We start from the raw sequence: 17,553 nt of genomic DNA, 5'->3' as shown, positions 1-17,553 counted from the left end.
AGCCCCACACCAGACAACAAAAATATAGAATAACATGGTATTTAAGAATCACAACCCTGCCCAGAATAAAGGATTTTTTGAAGATGAGCGAATGGTGTTTCAAAACAACAGCTTAGCCGTATGGTAGAACTGAGCAGAGTTGTATAATGTAGAACTTTGCTTTGATGGAAAAGGGCTACAGAAAAGTTAACATTCAGAGCAGGGAGCCATGAGATGAGATGGCAGGGGAGAGATGCATTTTACCCAAAAATCCCCTCAGGCTATTGGAGAGCTTTTTTTTTCTTTTTTCCATTTGTAAAAAGCCCCAATTTCTCTGACCTTCAGCTGCTAAACGCTTGAAGGTGAAGAGAAAAGAGAGACATGGCTTTACTTTCATTTATTTATGTTTAATGTGCAGACTACAGGACCATGTTTGGCTGTCTGCTGATGTCCCTTTTTTAAAACCACTTAATGCTGAGCAGGATCTATCAAATTCTGTGGAGGGACCTCCATTAGTGATAAGACTATGTCCCTAGTCAGGTTCCAGTAACAGCCAGGTAATGGCAGCTATGGCAAGCACCACTGTCTGCATGAAAATGGCCTCCAGCTCCTGGACTTACATTCTGGAGAGTGTGATTGCTCTGGTGTGCGTTTGGGATGTTCATCAGCCTTCTAATCATGTTTGCAGCCTTTATTTGCAGATCATGACAGTGGAACTCCATTTATACAACAGAATGTTTGGTTGCCATGTTTAGGCCTGTAGAGATCCCTATATTAGTTCCTGAGTTTGTCGTAATAGATAAGCGACACACTGTCTTGCAGTTCCATGGCTGTTCTTAACAGTGGCAGATGAAACCTTTACATAAGTGGAAGAAAAAAGCTAGTACTGTTGTTTTTTGATACTGGAGCATTTATAAAGTGTGATGTGCCGGTGTGCAGTGTTGACTGATTGAGCTTTAACAGGTTTTGGGTCATATCAAAAGGATTATGCGACAGGCGAATCAATGGACATCCAGCATCCAACCAGGCAACACCAGTGTTGATTATGTTTTATTGCCATGGCTTGTTATCCTTCTGCTCATAGGCCAACAAACTAATTAAAGCTTAATGTTTTCCAAAAGGGTTTAAAGTCGTCTACAGTCTTAATGTGTGCATCCAGCTTTGAGGCAGCCCTGCAGAATGGAGCTGTATCTGAACCAACACCTTGGCAAGGTTACTGTAGATAAGGACTAACATTGCATCAATTCCCACAGCAACCATGTGTCATCATAAGCAAAGCTGCCACATCACGCTTTACTGACTCCTTCAATTAAAAATGAAAAAGCAGAGACAACGAACAAGCGGAGTTGTTCGAGTTAGCTGTCTGCAGATTCATGCCCTTCAAAACTCTTAAGTCAAGCCTGGCAGCATCACATAGCCTGGAGCGAAATGCTCTTCGCAGAACCTTTTTCTTTTCTTCATCAGCATATTCTCTCTCTTTCGTCAAGGAGATAGAGTGTGTTCTCCTTCGTAGTGACAACATGTCTCAGGAGAGTGCATTAGTGAAATGGTGGCAGTAGCAGTCAATGGTTGTGCAGGTATTTAAGGCCGTAACTGTCCTGCTCTGAGCACTGGATGAGTGCTGGTTTGTTTGACGTATAATGTGAGCATATTTGTGTTAGTCAGAAATCTCCAGTCCATAATGTGAAAGGAGAAAAGAATTCTGTTTTGTGGTTTTATTATAACCTTTTCAGCCAGCAAACAAAACATTTTGTTTTGCAACTTTTTTATTTAAAAAAAAAAATGATTTTTTTTCCCTTAACAGTTTAAATTAAAAGCATTAATTGTAAAACATTCATTTGTGTAGTTTATTTATTTATCTTTTTCATTCATTTGTCCATTTTAAACTTCTTTCATCCTTAATCTATGCCAATGTTATTTAAGTTATTGTATGATTTCTTTGTCTTTGAATAAAGGAAACTTGCAAAGAAGCGTAAGGAGACCCTGAGCAGCAGCACAAGGCAGGAGATGACAGTAATGGTGAACTCCATGGATAAAAGCTACACAGAGCAGGGCACCAACTGTGACGAGGCCATCTCCTTCATGGACACACACAATCTCAATGGAAGAAGTGAGTTGTTTACTGATGTAAATCACGCATGTGCTGACTAATCAGAAAGTTTGGGTTCAAGTCTGAACTGAAAAGCTGCCCCTTTTGGGCCATTGAGCAAGGCCCTTAACCTTATCTGCTCTAGGGGTAATGTATCATGGCTGACTCTGTGCCCTGGAATATGTGAAAAAGAACTCACTGTGCTGTAACGTACATGTGACAAATAAAGTGTGGTTCTGCTGTTAGGACCAACTGGCAGACCCAGACACTTACATTCTTCCCTCTCACACTTGTATCATATTAGTTTCTCTCTAGTGACTGAACCATTCATAGCTCTAACTAAATAATGTGCTTTTGATGAACAACTGAATCATAATCTGGACGTCTAAAGGGGTTAAAGTATCTAAAGAGCACTGAGAGCAATGCCTGGTTCACACCTTCGTGTACTCATCTTTAATCTTGGGTGTTTTGGTGTCTCTATTCTCTAGGTAGAAATTTTCTAACCCTTTGTAGGATTAGTCCATAGTCCTCTGTCAGTGATTGTTGGATCAGCAGCTCCTGGATCTGCATCTATCTGCTTAGCTAGACTGAAGCCTGTCCCCTCCCTGAACACACTGTACCTTTTAATGAAGTGTTGACACATATATTTTTTATAATTTAAATGATTTGCAGTAGTCCTGAAGACAGAGATTAAGAGATGCTTTCAACTTGCCATACAGTCTCGGATTCCAGTTTTTTTTATGTTAAGATAGTCTATTTTTCTGCCATTTTGACAGCAACAATAAAATATCTGTAAAGGAGAACTCTGTGATGTCACCTCTGTGATCACATCACCTCTGTGATGTCCAGATCTTCCTGTTTTGTAAGCAGGAGGTAAAACATATAATGTGGACTCCCAATGTTCAACAAATCAGAACAAATAGGTCCACCTGTCCATCCATTAGGTTTTAGTCATTTCAGTCTAGTCAGGATATGATCGGTCACTTTCGTAAAGAACACTGAACACAGAGCACTTTTTAATAGATTTTTTTTTATTTTTTTACAGTTTATATAAATTTTCTCCAAATTTGGTCAATTCTGCCGACTGCTGCACATGCACAGGTCAACTGAGCACACAGTGGAAAGCACTAACTGCCCTCTTCTTCATAATCATAATCTACAATTAGTGAATATCACAGGAATGCCATCTTAGACACCAAGAGAGCATAGCCCATTTCAGTCACAAACTATGATTAGCATTATATCATTAGTTAGTGATTATTATAATTTGTGTGTTTTAGTGTAGAATAAAGATGTGAGGCATGTAGTCTCATGCAGCTGTAAGTCAGTCAGGTAATAAGAAAATGGAGCAGGAACAGCAGTCACTTCTTTATAGCGATTGTTAATATTTCAATCAGACTGCACCTTCTTTTACGCCCGACATGGCTGATGTGTGACCCGGCGGAGTGGCCAACAAACAAGGATAAATAAATAAACATGCGCTCTTAGCGACCGGGACAGAAGTTCAGCGAACGCCAGAGTAGTTCATGCGTGACCTTATCCTGCTGTCAGCCACCATAGCTGTGATTGACAGGCAGGTCACATCAGACAATGCCTTCTGGCAGCTGTCAGAGAGCCAGAACCTACCTGACAGCCGCTCATTCAGCTCTTCACCACCTACAGGCTTAACACTACATCTTCAGTCTGACCACACATGGCTTTGTAGGGCTGTTCACTGAGCGGTTTATTTTATTTTTGCTGTCTGTAAAATATTTGAGCTATTCCTCATTCACGTCACAGTGGTATTTTAGGGCAAATTAGACAACCTTAGACTGAATTAAACTGACAGTCAGGGGAATTATGGATATCTTAAGTCTTAAAATAACACAGAGGAAGGCACACAGCCATGTTTGGTATATGAAAATGTCATTTACTTAAAGAGGTCATGGGATATTAGACAAAGCAAATTCAGGAATGTGTTTTTTCAAGTAAATTTACTTCTCTTTCTCTTTTTTCTTTGATTAAAAGCTGTTTCCTCACCGTCATCATTTACCATGAAGACTAACACACTCAGCACTTCAGTGCCCAACACCTATTACCCAGGTAACCTCAGCTCTGACGTCTGACCTCCACCATGCTTTCGCTCTTAATTTATTCAAATAAAGCAAAATCATTCTGTGCAGGTTAAAAAAGAGCCCTAAAAACTAGTAAGCTTGTATTCAGTATTTTTTACTTTGCAGCTAAGTTTAATCTGTCATCTCCAAGGAAGAACCATGCCCAGTCATTAATGTTTACCATAAAAGCATTATGTACACGGTTAATAATACTGCATTAATTCTATTTCTTGCATATAGTGAAACATATTTAATATTTCTCATTATGGATATTTAAAATTTGGATTCAAATTAAACAAGTGTCTAAAAATAAACTCAACAATCTTAAATTTGTTTAGTTGTCTTATATCTCATATTGAGAAATATTAGATTTAATATTTAGATCATTTTATACTTTATTATTATTCTTTCTAAAGCACAGGTGTCAAACTCAAGGCCTTTCTTTCATTCAGTCCACACAAGCTGAAAATGAGTATACTGTATTAAAGCAACCATAGTACACCAGTACTTAGTGTATAGTAACTGTCAAGACCAAACATCAAGCCCACAACACACATGTTTTGTCTGCACCACCAGCTTGACCAGCAAGCTTCACTATTATATAGTACACTACAATCCAAACCTGATGCGAAAAGTCAACCGAAACAACTACAACTAACATGATATAATGATCAAATAATATGCATAACTTTGTTTATACTGTATATTGAATATTAGATAATCTGATGTCCTTAGTGGTCCAGCAGCAGGATCCTTCTCCTCACTGTAATGGTTTGTAATTCATTTCTCAGGCTGGGAACCAACCCAGTAACTGAGGGGTTAAATCTCAGTGTCGGCCCTAAGCCTAAATAAAATGGGAGTGTTGTGTCAGGAAGGCTACCTGGTAAATTAAATTTGCAGATCGTATGTTCATCTGTGGAGACCCTGAACCTGGAGCAGCCGAAGGACAACATTACAGTAGCTAATCTGTGTAGAAAGTAATAGTGTGGCATTTTAATGTTTTGTTATGGACTCAAATAGAGCCAAAAGCAAAAGAGGAGATGGGTTTTACATTTTACAGACAACTTGCAGAAACACTGCTATAAAATAATGTGTGTCTGTAGTGCAAAAAAAAAACAAACAGTATAAGTAACACATCCAGCCATTACAGTGTGGGAGACTGAGCATAGGTGTGCTCTTCATTACTTAATGATGTCATCATTACTACTATAGCAAAGAAGCCATGGTATGAAAGTATACAAATGATGCCATCATTATGAACTTTGATAAACTAACTCATGACCACAACCAGACTAGAGAATAAAGACACTTCTAATATTATAAAAAAAATAATAATAATAAAATTAACATAATTGCATTTGTGACCCTTTAGAACCTGAGTTTGACACTTGTTCTAAGACATCATTAGATATGCATTGTTCTTCCTTTTTAGACAAAAATGTCTTCAATTTAATTGCAGTTCTAACTATCACGTGCTCTACTGCTTATTTCTGTCCTGTATTTACCTTCCCGCTTTTTTCTCTTCTTTATAACCTTCAAAAATCTTCACTGGGTTTGAGCAGACCCCTTTGTGCCAACTGCTATCTTAGGTGAGACAATATTTCACTTCCTGTTTCTCTAATACCTAGTTTTATGTCATGTGAGCTGTTACATGTGCATTTCTGTGGTAGCTTTTAAGAGACACGTCAGGATAATGGACAGTAAGCGAGAGAGGAAAGGAATAGAGAGATTTATTTTTGTTACTGATGATGGCTTCCTCACATCCATACCTGCCTGCTTTCCTCTTCTCTGTGAGGCGAGGGTCTTTTTTCTCCCCGAGCTCAGGTTGGCTTCACCCCATCCCATCCGCATTCCGTGTCGTGCGTGTGACGTCACGTATGTCTATGACCTCTCATGTGCATGGACAGATAATGTGGACTGGATGAGGGGGGTGACAGTGTGGTGCAGTAAACAAGTGAACAAACACATAAAGAAAACAACAGCCCACGGCCATCTAGACATCTCTTAATGACAGTGTAAAAAGCCCAGTTAGCGCAGTTTGAAGAACTTACTTCAATATTTTGCGTCTCATAAGCTTCCTTACAAATAAATACAGATATATATATATTATCTTAATTTTACAAGAACAAAAAAGGCATTACTTTTGTTTAAGCAAAACTAAACATTGTCGTTCACAGTGTGTCATCAAATCAGACATTTGGCACAATTCCACTATGCTAGAAGAGGACTTGAATACACATGCTTTAGCAGAGCAGCTCTACACATTGCTTTTGACTCAGTATGATTTTTTAATCATTAATTTGGCCAAGAAGTTTTTTTGTTTTACAGTAAGGCAACACTTAATTGTCATGACTCTATTTTAAATGGTAGGTCAATCCAGCCAGAATTTCAGAATAGGCTCCTTCTATGGACAAGAGTCAAAATATGTCTAGGTGCTCTTGTTTCAACTATCTTGTTGCTTATACCCTGTTTCCTTTCTCTTCTCCTTTTTTCTTCACATTTAACCTCTTATGTATCCTCTAAAAAAGTGCCAATTAATGGTAAGTTGCCAGTCTGCCCTGTGTTTTGGGGGGTGGAGATGTATGTGGGTCATGCCGAAGGGACCTTCTCCCCCAAACTGTGTTGCCTCGCATGGCCTTGCGTAGCATCTCGCCCTCCCCTGTCCACCTGTGCAGCCATTAGTTAGCATGGCCGTCACCTGTGGGCGTCCTCTTCATGCATACGTGGACGATGTGACATCCCCCCTCCCACCTGCACCCTATTATTCTACTCTTTGGTTTCACTCCCACACCCCAGTCACTTTGTTGTGAAGGTGTCTCATCTGACATTGACATTGTCATCGTAACTGCTAAGGTCACACTCTTTTATTCCATGTGTCATGGAGAGCTACAGGCGTTCACCATTTTCACCATCTGTGCAACCATTTTGCCATAGACCTAACTCTGCATAGCAAGTTTGTGTAGAGAACTCAGCTGTCAGGTAGCATATCAGAACAGGATTTTATTATAACACTCTGATTTTGATAAGTAACTATATAATCTAGGTAATCTATTCAACATTTCAATTTATATCTGCTCTATGTGCATATTGTATTATTAGCCTTACACTTACAGTACTGTGCAAAATTCTTAGGTTTTAAAGGTCCTAAAGGTCTTGCAAACATTCATTTTTCATGAAAATTAAATGATAGAGAAGCATATTAAGTAACGGACCATTTCTCACATAAAACAAAAACCCTAATGGAGGTTGTCTTGTACAGAAATAAGTGCAACAGTCAAAGTCTCCAGGAGAACTGTATCAGCATCTCCAAAATGTAAATTTCACACCACATGTTGAATATTTTTTTCTACTGTTAACTTTATTTAGTTAGTTTTTTATATGTAGATATGTTTTCTTTTGTTATTTGTAAGGGATTTGGATCATTTTTTAGATGCACCTAAGACTTTTGCACAGTATTTTACTTACTGTGATGCGTACTAATGCTCATTTCCTCATGTTTATCTCATATTGTAACTCGATCGCAAAATCCTGTATTCATCCATTTCTCTGACGGGTTGTTAGAATTTTGTGAAGGTACATACATGCTACTTCAGGCCTGACCAGTTCCCTCTGGCCCCCTGTTTCTCTGACCTGCTGCAGATGAGAACCACACAATGACCAGTGAGACCAGCAGCTTGGTTCAATCCCACACTCATTCTTTTAAGAAAAGGGAGGCAGTGGATGTGCCCTACCAAACAGGGCAGCTCCATCCGGCCATTCGCGTGGCAGATCTGCTTCAGCACATCACCCAGATGAAATGTGCTGAGGGCTATGGCTTCAAGGAAGAGTATGAGGTGAGATACTGCCTTGGTCTTTCTTTCTTTCTTTCTTTCTTTCTTTCTTTCTATCTTTCTTTCTCTTCCTACACCCTCCCCTTTTGAGTTTCTTTCTCTTCCTCAACCTTTGTCTCGTTTTTAGTTGTTGTGCATGGAGTGCATAAATGTGCTTTCTATCTCTCTCTAATGGACTTTTCATGAGCGCTTAATATGCAAAAAGGACAAATTTATGTCCTTGCACTTAGTGCTTGTGTCATCCCTCCACTCCCCCAGCTCTGTGTTCATGCTTCTGCAGTTTGTTGACTCCATGCCACCCTGCTTAGCTCTTTAAGACAGGAATCTTTTTAACTACCTAGCAACCCCTAAATTATCTTGGTGGAAAAATTAGCTCTTAAATCTGAAAGTCTCCTGTTCCCGCTTGCTGGCAGACACGCTTGAGGGATTCAGCGACTGAGACTATTTGTTAACAGCTAAGACAGCTAAGAGATGTCAGCGGTGCCAAGCGCCCGAGTTTGAGCCCACAGACTCTCCTCGTTAAACAAACGGCTCTTTCAACACACACTCTCATCATCCACAGTCTCAACCGTTTGAATGTGTGCATGCACTTTCTGTCCATCTCATCTTCCGCTTTCTATATAAAGCAAGAACTGATTCACCTTTAGTGTAGTTCCAACCAAACCCACGTTTCATGCGCTTCTCCTCCACCTGCCACTTCATTGTTAAATAAGACCAGAATAAAATAAATTTTTCAGCTTAAATACCCCATTCAGCCCTCGTTCCAGGCTACCCTGAGGGCTCAATTCATTATGGATAAAGATTTTTTTTAGGGCAGAGGTAGCTCAGGAGCTATGCTATGCAGGTTAAAAATACAGTCTGAAAAATAATTGATGCATCCTACCAACCCCTCCTCCCCTTCCCCCACTTTTCCTCCTTTTCGATATAAATGTTTTCTTTTTATCTTTCATTCTGAATGCCCATTAAGCTAAAAAAAAAAACACAAAGTCACTGTAGTATGCTTTCGTTTGCTGTCTTTGCTCACCTGTCTTAGAAAAATTAACGTTAGAGCTGATGAGGTCTAAAAACTGAGTACTAAACTCTTAACTTATCTTTTCCCTGATCCATGCTTCTTGTTATTCCATACATTAACATTGGGAAGCTAAATGAGGTAAGCAGACATTTTTGGATGTGATTATAAGTATGTTATAGCTGCTTGCTAGTTGCACTTTGACTTGCCAGAACTTGCCGATTTAATACTGTCCAGTGGCTTGTCATTTAGGTCTTATATTGTGGCTGCAGAGGATGTGTGACAATTCACCATGTACATGTACAAAGTTATCTCATGACTGTAAATTGAATGCAACTCATTCATATATTTATCATATTCATCATTTATTTCTTTTAAAATAACTATTTCAAGCTTAAATCACATTGAACTCACAACACTTTAATACTCCAGAAGTAAATCACGACATTAGATACGTTATAGCAATTCGAATTACAAGGAGATTTATATTTTAAGAAAGACACAGTTATAATTTTGAATAACAGCCTTGCTTATGGATTAATGTGTCACTCATGCTAATGCTTACTATGCCACTTTTGCTTTTGGACACTGTGTCATGCTTTGCTATGAAGACTTCAGCCATACATGCTTACATCTGAACATGCTAACCATGCCATACCAGCATGCAGGAGGTTGTGATGGACTTTAGAATGTCCTCTTTTGCAGAGTGTCACTTACTGTGTCAATTGGCAAGGAGTTTAAGTTAAATGTGATCACCCAGCCACAGATTTGTTTATATGAAATCATCACTGGCATTTGTTTTCATCATTTTCAGGGTGACATACTGCCCAGAAAAATTCTCATTTTAATTTACAAGGCACTGGATGGCAAAATTAGCTAATCCATTTAGCTACCAAATGGTAAACTAGCTAACCAGTTCGCTAACAGGCTGTATAGCAATGCACACATTATTATATTGTGTAGTTAATCCTATGAGCCAAATTTACTGCCAAGCTGGATAACTTTCATCCATTCATCTGCAGTAATTGTTCCATCCTGGTCAGGGTTATGATGAATTGGACATGGAATTAGTTAACATCTGGTGAATTGTTCCAGTGATGTCATACGAACAACTTTGTGATTATGAGTTGTGATTAACTTAAGCTCCACATTTATTCAGAGGCAACTGTCATTCAGGATGTTTGCTGATGATTTTATTAAGTAGGGCATGTTTCAGGAACCATGTGCGTGTGTCCAGCCAAAATTCTCTCATATACACTGTCAAATGGTTTGCCCTGCATTTCATTTAATCACATTCTTAAAGTTTCTAAAGCACAATTCGCATGTTTTGTAGTAAACATTGAAAACAGTGATGAAACAGTGATGAAATTTTATTTCAATACATTCACCCCAAAAACTCTCTAGTACTTTAAGACTAAAAGTATTGGCACCTATAGTAGTGTTTCTGTGTAGGTTTTAAATTATTCCTATAGCCAATTCTGTGTTGTGCATAATCCAACATTTCTTTATTTTATTATAGTTCCTCGCTGCAGTGAATTCTATTTAAGTTTTCAAATTATTTTAAGCAACATGAACAGATTGTTGCTTGATGCTGTAAACATTATTTAATGAAATGAAGAAACAGGTATGGCATCAAAATCTTATAAAAATCAAGGTCTTTGTTTTTATTAAGTGAAATGTTGAGTTACACAATAGCTCTGATTTGGAAGCAATATATATTCTCACAAAAGTGAATACATCCCTCACATTTCAGCAACATTTTAGTATATCTTCTCGAGAGACAATAGAAATAAAATTTGGATATATTTTAGAGTAGTCAATATGCTGCTTGTATAGTGGCATAGATTTATTGTCCTCTGAAAATAACTTAACATACAGCCATTATTGTCAAAATAGCTGGCAAAAAAAGTGAGTACACCCTAAGTGATAACAGCTATAGATTGTTTAACCATGCAAAGCCACATGTCCTATTCATCATGATAATGTCTTTCTCTTTGCATTTCATGTCTAATTGTTTCTCTCTATAATTATGGCCAAGGCTATAAGATCGGTAACACCCTGAAACTAAGTTACAGTACAGTGGCTAGGGTTATACAAAGGTTTTCAAGATGGGTTTCACTCAGAACAGGCCTCACAAGGGTTGATCGAAGAAGTTGAGTCCTGTGCGTCAGATTCAGAAGTTGGCTTCAAAAAACAGATATGTGAGTGCTTCCAGCATTGCTTTAGAGGCTGCAGAAACGGAAGGTCAGCCTGTCACTGCTCAGACCATACGCCACACACTGCAACAAGTCAGTTTGCATGGCCGTCGTCCCAGAAGCCTCTACTGAAGCTGGCTCACAAGAAAGCCTGCAAACAGTTTGCTGACGACAACTTGTCCAAGAGCATGAATTACTAGAACGATGTCCTGTGGTCTGATAACGATATCCTGTGGTCTGTGGTTTGGCTCAGATGATGTCCAGCATGTGTGGCAACGCCCTGGTGAGGAATACCAAGAAAATTGTGTCTTGCCTACAGTCAAGCATGGTGGTGGTAGCATCATGGTCTGGGGCTGCATGAGTGCTGCTGGTACTGGGAAGCTGCGCTTTATTGAGGGAAACATGAATTCCAATATGTACTGTAACATATGGGGATGTGATAGCTCAGTGGTTAAGGTGTTGGACTACAGATCAGAAGGTAATGAGTTCAAATCCCAAGTTCACCAAGCTGCCACTGCTGGGCCACTGAGCAAGGCCCTTAACCCTCAATTGCTCAGTTGTATAAATTGAAATAAATGTAAGTCACTCTGGATAAGGGTGTCTGCTAAATGCTGTAAATGCAAACGTGACATTCTGTAGCAGAACATGATGCCCTCCCTTCAGGGTCGAACTGCAGCTTTCTATTATGAAAATGACCCCAAACACACCACCAAGGAGACAACTACTGTGCTGCTGAAGGTGAAGGTGATGGAGTGACCAAGTATGTCTCCAGACCCTATTGGTCAACCTGTGGGGCATCCTCAAGCGGAAGGTGGAGAAGTTCCATGTGTCTAACATCTAGCAGCTCTGTGATGTCTTTATTGAGGAGTGGAAGAGGATCCCAGCAACATCCTATTCACTTTTGGTGAATTCCATGCCCAGGAGGATTAAGGCAGTGACTGACAACAATGCCGCTCACACAAAATATTGACACTTTGGACACAGTATTGACATGTTCACTTAGGATGTAGTCACTTTTGTTGCCAGTTATTTAGACAATAATGGCTGTATGTTGAGTTATTTTTAGAGGATAGTAAATATATACTGCTATACAAGCAGCACATTGGCTACACACTATATTATATCCATTTTTTATTTCTATAGTTTTGTCCCTTGAGAACATATAATAAAATGTTTGCTGAACTGTGAGGGGTCTACTCACTTTTGTGAGATACTGTATATGAATGTAGAATGTAGAAATATTTTATTTACTTTTGAGTGAGAGAAAAAGGAGGTATACTTTATTTGTAATGGCAGTGATGATTTGTTAAAAGAAATTACATCCCACTGATGATGATCCTGGAACACGTCCTATTTAAGAAATCACATGCAAATACTAAGAATATTTCCTTTCGTTAGCCTTTGTGATGCATTTATTGTTGTCCTTCTATTATTTTGTTTGGCACAACTCTTTACACTGACTTGATAGGTTTCAAAGACTCCAAAGACTTTGTGTTTTGCCGAGAGTACAGGTGCAGATTGCAATGCTTTGTCTGAAACAGATGACTGATTTTTAATAACCACCCTTCCCTTTAACCCTCCTAGGCAGTGAGACAAAACATACAGTGTTATGAGACATAACAAGGGGGCTTGTCAAATGTGAGAAAGAAACTGAGTATTATTATCTATTGAAAAGTTGCTTTGAGGCATGGCAGTGATGAATCTGTAATTATTGTTTGTGCTTGGAGTCTGATGTGGTCCCTTGATGCAGCTATCTGATTTTTTCCTGGAGTAATCCAGTGTGAAAAATCACCGGAGTTTGACTTTTTGAATACGTACACAACCGTATACATGTTCGGACTAATTATTTATAGCCCACCAATTAGGTTTGAGCTTATTGACTGAGTTTTTAAGGACTAACCAATAGTATTCAGTGGCCTAGAGGGACAGCTGCAGCCTCGAGCTCCCTCTCAGCCATTATACTTTTTATTCTGTCTCCATCTGCTGCAAGGCTGCACTGGATTTTAATGATTCTGCTCCATATATTTATACTTATTATCATTTTTTCTGTGCAGGAAAGTCTGAAAATCATTATTTAAAAAAAATAATTACTCAAGCATTACTGAGATTATCCTGTTATTCTGCTCAGAATGTTTTCTATTCTTTTTATATTATTGCAAGGCATATAAAGCATTGAGCAGTCATACAAGAAAAACAATTTTAGGATTTGTTTGACAGAATTTGTACTTTATAAACAGCCTTTAAGGTGTCAGCTTATACTGTTTTGAATATATTAATATCTCGCTGGCTTTTTTCCAGCTGACATGGCACAGTAAGAAGTTCAACACGTGTCTGAACTAGTTTGTCTGTGCTCTCATTATTCTCCCCTACTGCGGTCCCACTGTTGGACTCTGCATCTCATTACTGCCTGCCAAACACACCAAGCATATAAAGGTGTTCGTCATTCCCCCCTCCCTCCAAAGGCTCAGCGACGCCATGGCTCGCTGTCACTCAACCGACATGAAAAGACAGCTGTCTCCAAAGACACAAAGCTGCGATGAATAACAAACCAGCATTGCTTTTATAAATTTAAACTGTTTCTGGGTAGAGACAGAGAGCGAGATGGAGAAAGAGAGCAAGAGAGAGAGAGAGAGAGAAGCCAAGCCAACATTGTTGTCAATATGTATTAACCCAACTTCAATGGATGAGTTGGAAGGGAAAGCAATCTGCATTAAATATGCCTGCCCTTCAAAGTGTCTCTCGCTGACCTTTCACAGGGCCCTGCCTGGTCAGCAGAAAGGTCATGTGATAAACACCATTAATTCGGGAAGAAGGTGCGATTGTATCAGAGCTCATTTCTGAACAGTAATAGTGTAGAATTTCCTTTAAGGCATATTGTTAAATGATTGTGCATGCATTTGAAGTCCCAAGTAAAGGCTAGGAAAAACCTAAAACCAGCTACTAGATACATTTGACACTTATCTGTTTCCCCATTTTTCTAGTGAATGGTTTACTTTAACTCAAGTTAAGCCCAATACAAGTAATTTAAATCATGTTCACATTAAAAAAAAAATTGACTGCACCCATTCAGCAGGAGACAGGGTTACAGCATGCCTCCCATCCCCAGGTGCTCCCTCGTGCCTTATGCTTTCTCTGTGGGGAACTTCGGCGGAAAGCGGGAGTCATCACTCTGCCGGTGTCATTAACCATGCTGCGGCTGATCAAGGCACTTTGTTCTTCAGACAAATCCAGTGTCATCATCACATTCACAGCCAAAGGATGTTCAGCTTCCCTAACAGAAAGAGCAGTAGTCACTTGCAATCACCAGCAATCATATCAATTGTCTATGCGACCGTTTGTGGATAATAATGCATCATTATGCTCTATTTATACCTCAGAGCCGCACTTTATCGAGAGGGAAGCTGGCAGCATTAAGAAGCTACTATGAGCAGACAAGTCTGCAAGCATGAGCACTCCAACACCCACCCACCCCCGTTAACAAACTAGATCTGCTTTTGAAGTTTGTCTTCATAATTAGCCTTAATTGTGTGGCTGAGTAGTTTTGAATGGGCAGATTCCCCACACTGCATTAATATTTCATCATCAGTTACTGTTCAGAAGAGTGTCAGCTTTAATTCCATCGCTGACTGCATTTTTTTTTTACTCTTTAATTTCTACAATTCAAGCCCTATAGTGGCGTCAGAGAGACAGGCAGCGAAGTCATTTTTGTCTCAGCTGCAAACTCTGAGCCGAAGCACCTCTAATAGCCCTTAGTTCTGACACTACTCCCAGGGTTCCTTGCTCCTGTCCCTTGATGCCAAATAATGATGTGAATCTGGTTAGTTCAACTGACTTCTTTTCCACTGATTCTGTTTGAACTCCAACTCAGCCATCATTTAAGATGGTAACCTTTGACCTTGTTGTGCCTTCTCTGCTCTTGCTTCTTAACACTTGTCTCTGCTTGTTTTGATTTCTCTACAGAGTTTCTTCGAAGGGCAGGCTGCACCCTGGGACTCTGCAAAGAAAGACGAGAACAGGATGAAGAACCGTTATGGAAACATCATAGCATGTATGTATTGATAATAATCTTAATTTGATCTTTCAAGCAACATTGTTCTGTCATATAGAATGTAGCTCATTGGGCTTCCTGTTATCTGTAATTGCTCTTTCGATTACATTCATATGCCTGTTCATACACATACACAACCCTCTAAAGTGTTTAGAATGATTAGAATGCTGTTCAAGATGAGACCTTTAGTGCAACTCCTTTTTTCACCAGACTTCTGCTTCTACACTAGACTACAGCAGTCACCTTTCCCATTTCTACCGTACTCATTACAAACCCTTTCTCCCTCTGAGAGGAAACAGCTCACTCTGTTTGGTTCCACACACTTCCTGTTTCTGGCTAATGAGGCACCAGCCAATCCCAGGCGAACATGAGCCCTAGGCCATGTTAGACCTGATAGAGAAAACACTCCCAATGGACTGGCAGAGATGCATAGTGAAACTCCTTCACAACAACTTAGTATCTCTGATACGAATAGGAAAGAAAAGCTGCAACACATGGATTGGTTTCAGTTAAACATAGTAGCAGCTGGCAGAGCGACAGATGCTTAATTCACAACGTTGTTACATGTTTTTATCTGCTGAGGTAAAGTGGCAATGTAGATGTAAATATTGTGAAATATTATAAGAGCTGCATATTTATAAGTTGAAAAAAAAAAGATATTATGAAATTCATCTTTAGCTCTTTAGTGTTAATATAATATTTACAATATTATCTGCTATAGTTATGAAGACACACAAAACTACTGCGTGAAAATCTTTTACAAGCTTGTATCTAACATTTATGAGTAGTAATGTCTTTTTATTTCTCACATTCTTTCATTCTCTTCTTATTGTCCCCAGATGACCACTCCCGTGTCCGACTGCAGGCTATAGACGGAGAGCAAAGCTCAGATTATATTAATGCAAATTATATTGATGTAAGTATGCACACTTGTCAAGGCTCAAAAACAATGCTCAGTGTGTATGGTCATTGTGCTTGTGTATAGATGTGATTCTCTGCAGTCTAATGGAAGACTTACATTCTTACCCATTCTATACCCCTCCCATTATTCAAAGGGAAACATCATTGATCCACTCAGTGCTGACAGATTTAGCATAGATTTTTTTTTTTTAGCCTAGACATAAATCCTTTTATTACTTGAGCTAATTAAGAGAATTGTAATTTAGTCTAGTGGACACAAAGCCAGTATATGTTTCTTGCTGTCTGCCGTTGAGGACGGATCCAATGGTTATGAAGAGGGCGAAGATAATGCTTTTGCATACAGTACTGATGTAGGCTGAGATTAGTCCAAAAATATAAACCTGAGCTCAAAATTAACACTTTTTTTTTTTTTTTACAAAATCTTTAAACTTTTTTACACAAAATATGACCATATTGTGAAAAATTACTTCAGTTCAATTCAGGTGTACTTGCATAGTGCTTTTAACAGTCAGCATTGCTGTAAACAGCTTCATGCAAATATAAAAAAAAAAAATAAAAAAAATAATTTTTTCAATTGAACATTTTACAATGCAGAAATTAAAATATTAAAATGAAGATCATAATGACAATTAAAATTTTATAACATTTGATATTTGCCCTAAATTTATATTTATACCTAAATATATCTCGTCTGCATTATATTCAGAGGGGAAAAACATGTAGCTAGCTAAGGTTTTTTTATTTAGAGACAGAAGGCTTTGAATATTTGCAGAGAACGGTGCCTTCTCGATGTACTTGCATCTGGCATAGTTGTATCCTTGCTGTCACCCTGTGAGGCATCCAGCATGCAAAAATTGTGGTGGAAAACACTGAGGAGCGAGGGAACTTATTCTTAGTTTTATTTCACCTTTCACATTTCACAGACTTTTAGGGTTAGCGTACATCACTAACACAGGGATGTAGGCTGCATCAGAAGTCCCAAACCATTTCCTGGTAGCTTCTGTTGAAATGCTGTCTTATAAGACAACTGACAAGAGCCAGCATAGGAAATAGAGCATCAAGGCAGTTGTCTTGTATTTCAGCTGCAGTTGTGGTTTAGCATTTAGGGACAAAGGGATGATTAAAAATGGCGAAACATCTGAGCGTGTCTCTGCTTCAGTATAAAGGACCACTGTCGTGTCTTTGCTCCTATCAAACAAACATTGTCTAATGAAATTGGTCACATGTAGAGTAGCATAGGCCATTGTCCTTTTTTTTTCCATTTTGCTTTCTTTTTTTAAGTAATTTCACTGACAGAGCAAAGTGGTTATACTTCAAAGGAAGTTGTTTTGAATATTAGAGGCATGCTGTAGTCTCATGGTTGCTCTGGGCTGCTCTCAGCGTCCGGTC

The 17,553-nt window shown here is 38.9% G+C and overlaps 1 protein-coding gene across 10 annotated transcripts in view; it reads left to right on the top strand.

Moving 5' to 3' along the window:
- The window catches only part of LOC132845609 (receptor-type tyrosine-protein phosphatase mu-like), a 204,110-nt gene that overhangs the window by 167,384 nt on the left and 19,173 nt on the right, over nucleotides 1-17,553 (top strand). For 4 of the 10 annotated variants that reach the window (XM_060869710.1, XM_060869708.1, XM_060869706.1 and 1 more), the window contains 6 exons: nucleotides 1,935-2,089; nucleotides 4,076-4,150; nucleotides 5,724-5,750; nucleotides 7,801-7,994; nucleotides 15,156-15,243; nucleotides 16,083-16,159. In XM_060869710.1, coding sequence (XP_060725693.1) covers nucleotides 1,935-2,089; nucleotides 4,076-4,150; nucleotides 5,724-5,750; nucleotides 7,801-7,994; nucleotides 15,156-15,243; nucleotides 16,083-16,159 — 616 coding nt within the window. The remainder of the gene's footprint in view (nucleotides 1-1,934; nucleotides 2,090-4,075; nucleotides 4,151-5,723; nucleotides 5,751-7,800; nucleotides 7,995-15,155; nucleotides 15,244-16,082; nucleotides 16,160-17,553) is intronic. The other 6 variants (XM_060869711.1, XM_060869707.1, XM_060869705.1 and 3 more) reach the window with 2 other exon arrangements.

The sequence above is a fragment of the Tachysurus vachellii genome, chromosome 5 (genome assembly GCF_030014155.1).
Source record: "Tachysurus vachellii isolate PV-2020 chromosome 5, HZAU_Pvac_v1, whole genome shotgun sequence".
Lineage (NCBI taxonomy): Eukaryota > Metazoa > Chordata > Actinopteri > Siluriformes > Bagridae > Tachysurus > Tachysurus vachellii.
This window is presented reverse-complemented; position numbering and strand designations above follow the sequence as displayed.